Source organism: Aplysia californica, unplaced genomic scaffold, assembly GCF_000002075.1.
Source record: "Aplysia californica isolate F4 #8 unplaced genomic scaffold, AplCal3.0 scaffold00854, whole genome shotgun sequence".
Classification (NCBI taxonomy): domain Eukaryota; kingdom Metazoa; phylum Mollusca; class Gastropoda; order Aplysiida; family Aplysiidae; genus Aplysia; species Aplysia californica.
In genome coordinates this window covers 55,177-56,272 of record NW_004798124.1, presented here as the reverse complement: position 1 = coordinate 56,272, position 1,096 = coordinate 55,177, and the positions used below count along the sequence as shown (strand labels likewise).

Sequence of the window (1,096 nt, the reverse complement as noted above, 5' to 3'; positions counted from 1 at the left end):
TGTGTGTGTGTGTGTGTGTGTGTGTGTGTGTGTGTGTGTGTGTGTGTGTGTATGTGTTAGGAGATGCTCATATTCTCAGATTATAAAGCAGAATATCTTACTGTCCGGAATGGGCAATCTCTGATCCCCCAAAAAGTGGCAAAAGAAGTTGGTGTAAACTCCTTTCTCTTTAGCTTTATTCAGCAGACCCTGGGAGGCGTCTAGACAGTCGATGTTCTTGAATCCAGCTCCTGCCAGCTGTTTGAGAATATTATAATAATATAATTGTAATACCTAGAAATTGAAGACAAACGAGGAAAGGGTAGGCCCCGAACTACCTGCCAGGAGAACCTAGGCAGACGAGTGACGGAGAAAAATCAGGATAGTGTAACTTTTTAAGAGCCTACGAGCAAAGGAATGAATGGAGAATCATGATCGCCCATGTCTGTCGCAGATCTAGCACTTGACGATGTTGATGAATGTAACATTCTGCGCTCCCTACCAACAAAATTTAAACCATTTAGGGGGCAGGCTTCTTCTAAAGAGCCTGTCGAGGCATACCTGAGTTTAGTGGGATACAATATCCAGCAAACAGACGAGGGAACTTGATTTCACGAGTTTACAGTGCAGTGCTCTTCGGGGGGGCTCCGTTGGCTCAGAGTGAACGGTCCGAAGCCTCAGTGGGACATTCTAAAACTTGATTTATTTTTTAGAGCTTTTAAAGCTGTCTACAAATCTGACTTTGTCCTACCGGAGATTGACGTTAAATTCAGACGTACTGCCTCTTAAATAACATTACAGGGTAGAAAGAGGCGTTAAACAGATACAAATTTAACCATTTTCGCAAAAGCTGATCATCCTCTTGATCCCATTTGAGATGAAGATACTTTCTTGAGTTCTGCTTCCTAAACCACTTTACAGCATTTTATTTCTCCTATTGTTTTACTTTTATACGATTTAGGGGTGAGGGGGGAGGGGAAAGGGTTTAAACCATTACCTTACATTCTTCTACAAAAGTTATTCTTTTATTAGAGCTACTACTCCAAGCAGGTGGTTAGACTGGAGTAGGTGGGCAGATTTTTCCCTCTTCTACCCCCCCCCCCCCCCCCCCCCCCCC

At 43.4% G+C, this 1,096-nt stretch overlaps 1 protein-coding gene across 1 annotated transcript in view; it reads right to left on the bottom strand.

Moving 5' to 3' along the window:
- The window catches only part of LOC101851612 (demethylmenaquinone methyltransferase), an 11,038-nt gene that overhangs the window by 3,784 nt on the left and 6,158 nt on the right, over positions 1 to 1,096 (bottom strand). Inside the window, exon 4 of the mRNA XM_013089000.2 lies at positions 102 to 237. Within this exon, the coding sequence (XP_012944454.1) occupies positions 102 to 237 (136 nt within the window). The remainder of the gene's footprint in view (positions 1 to 101; positions 238 to 1,096) is intronic.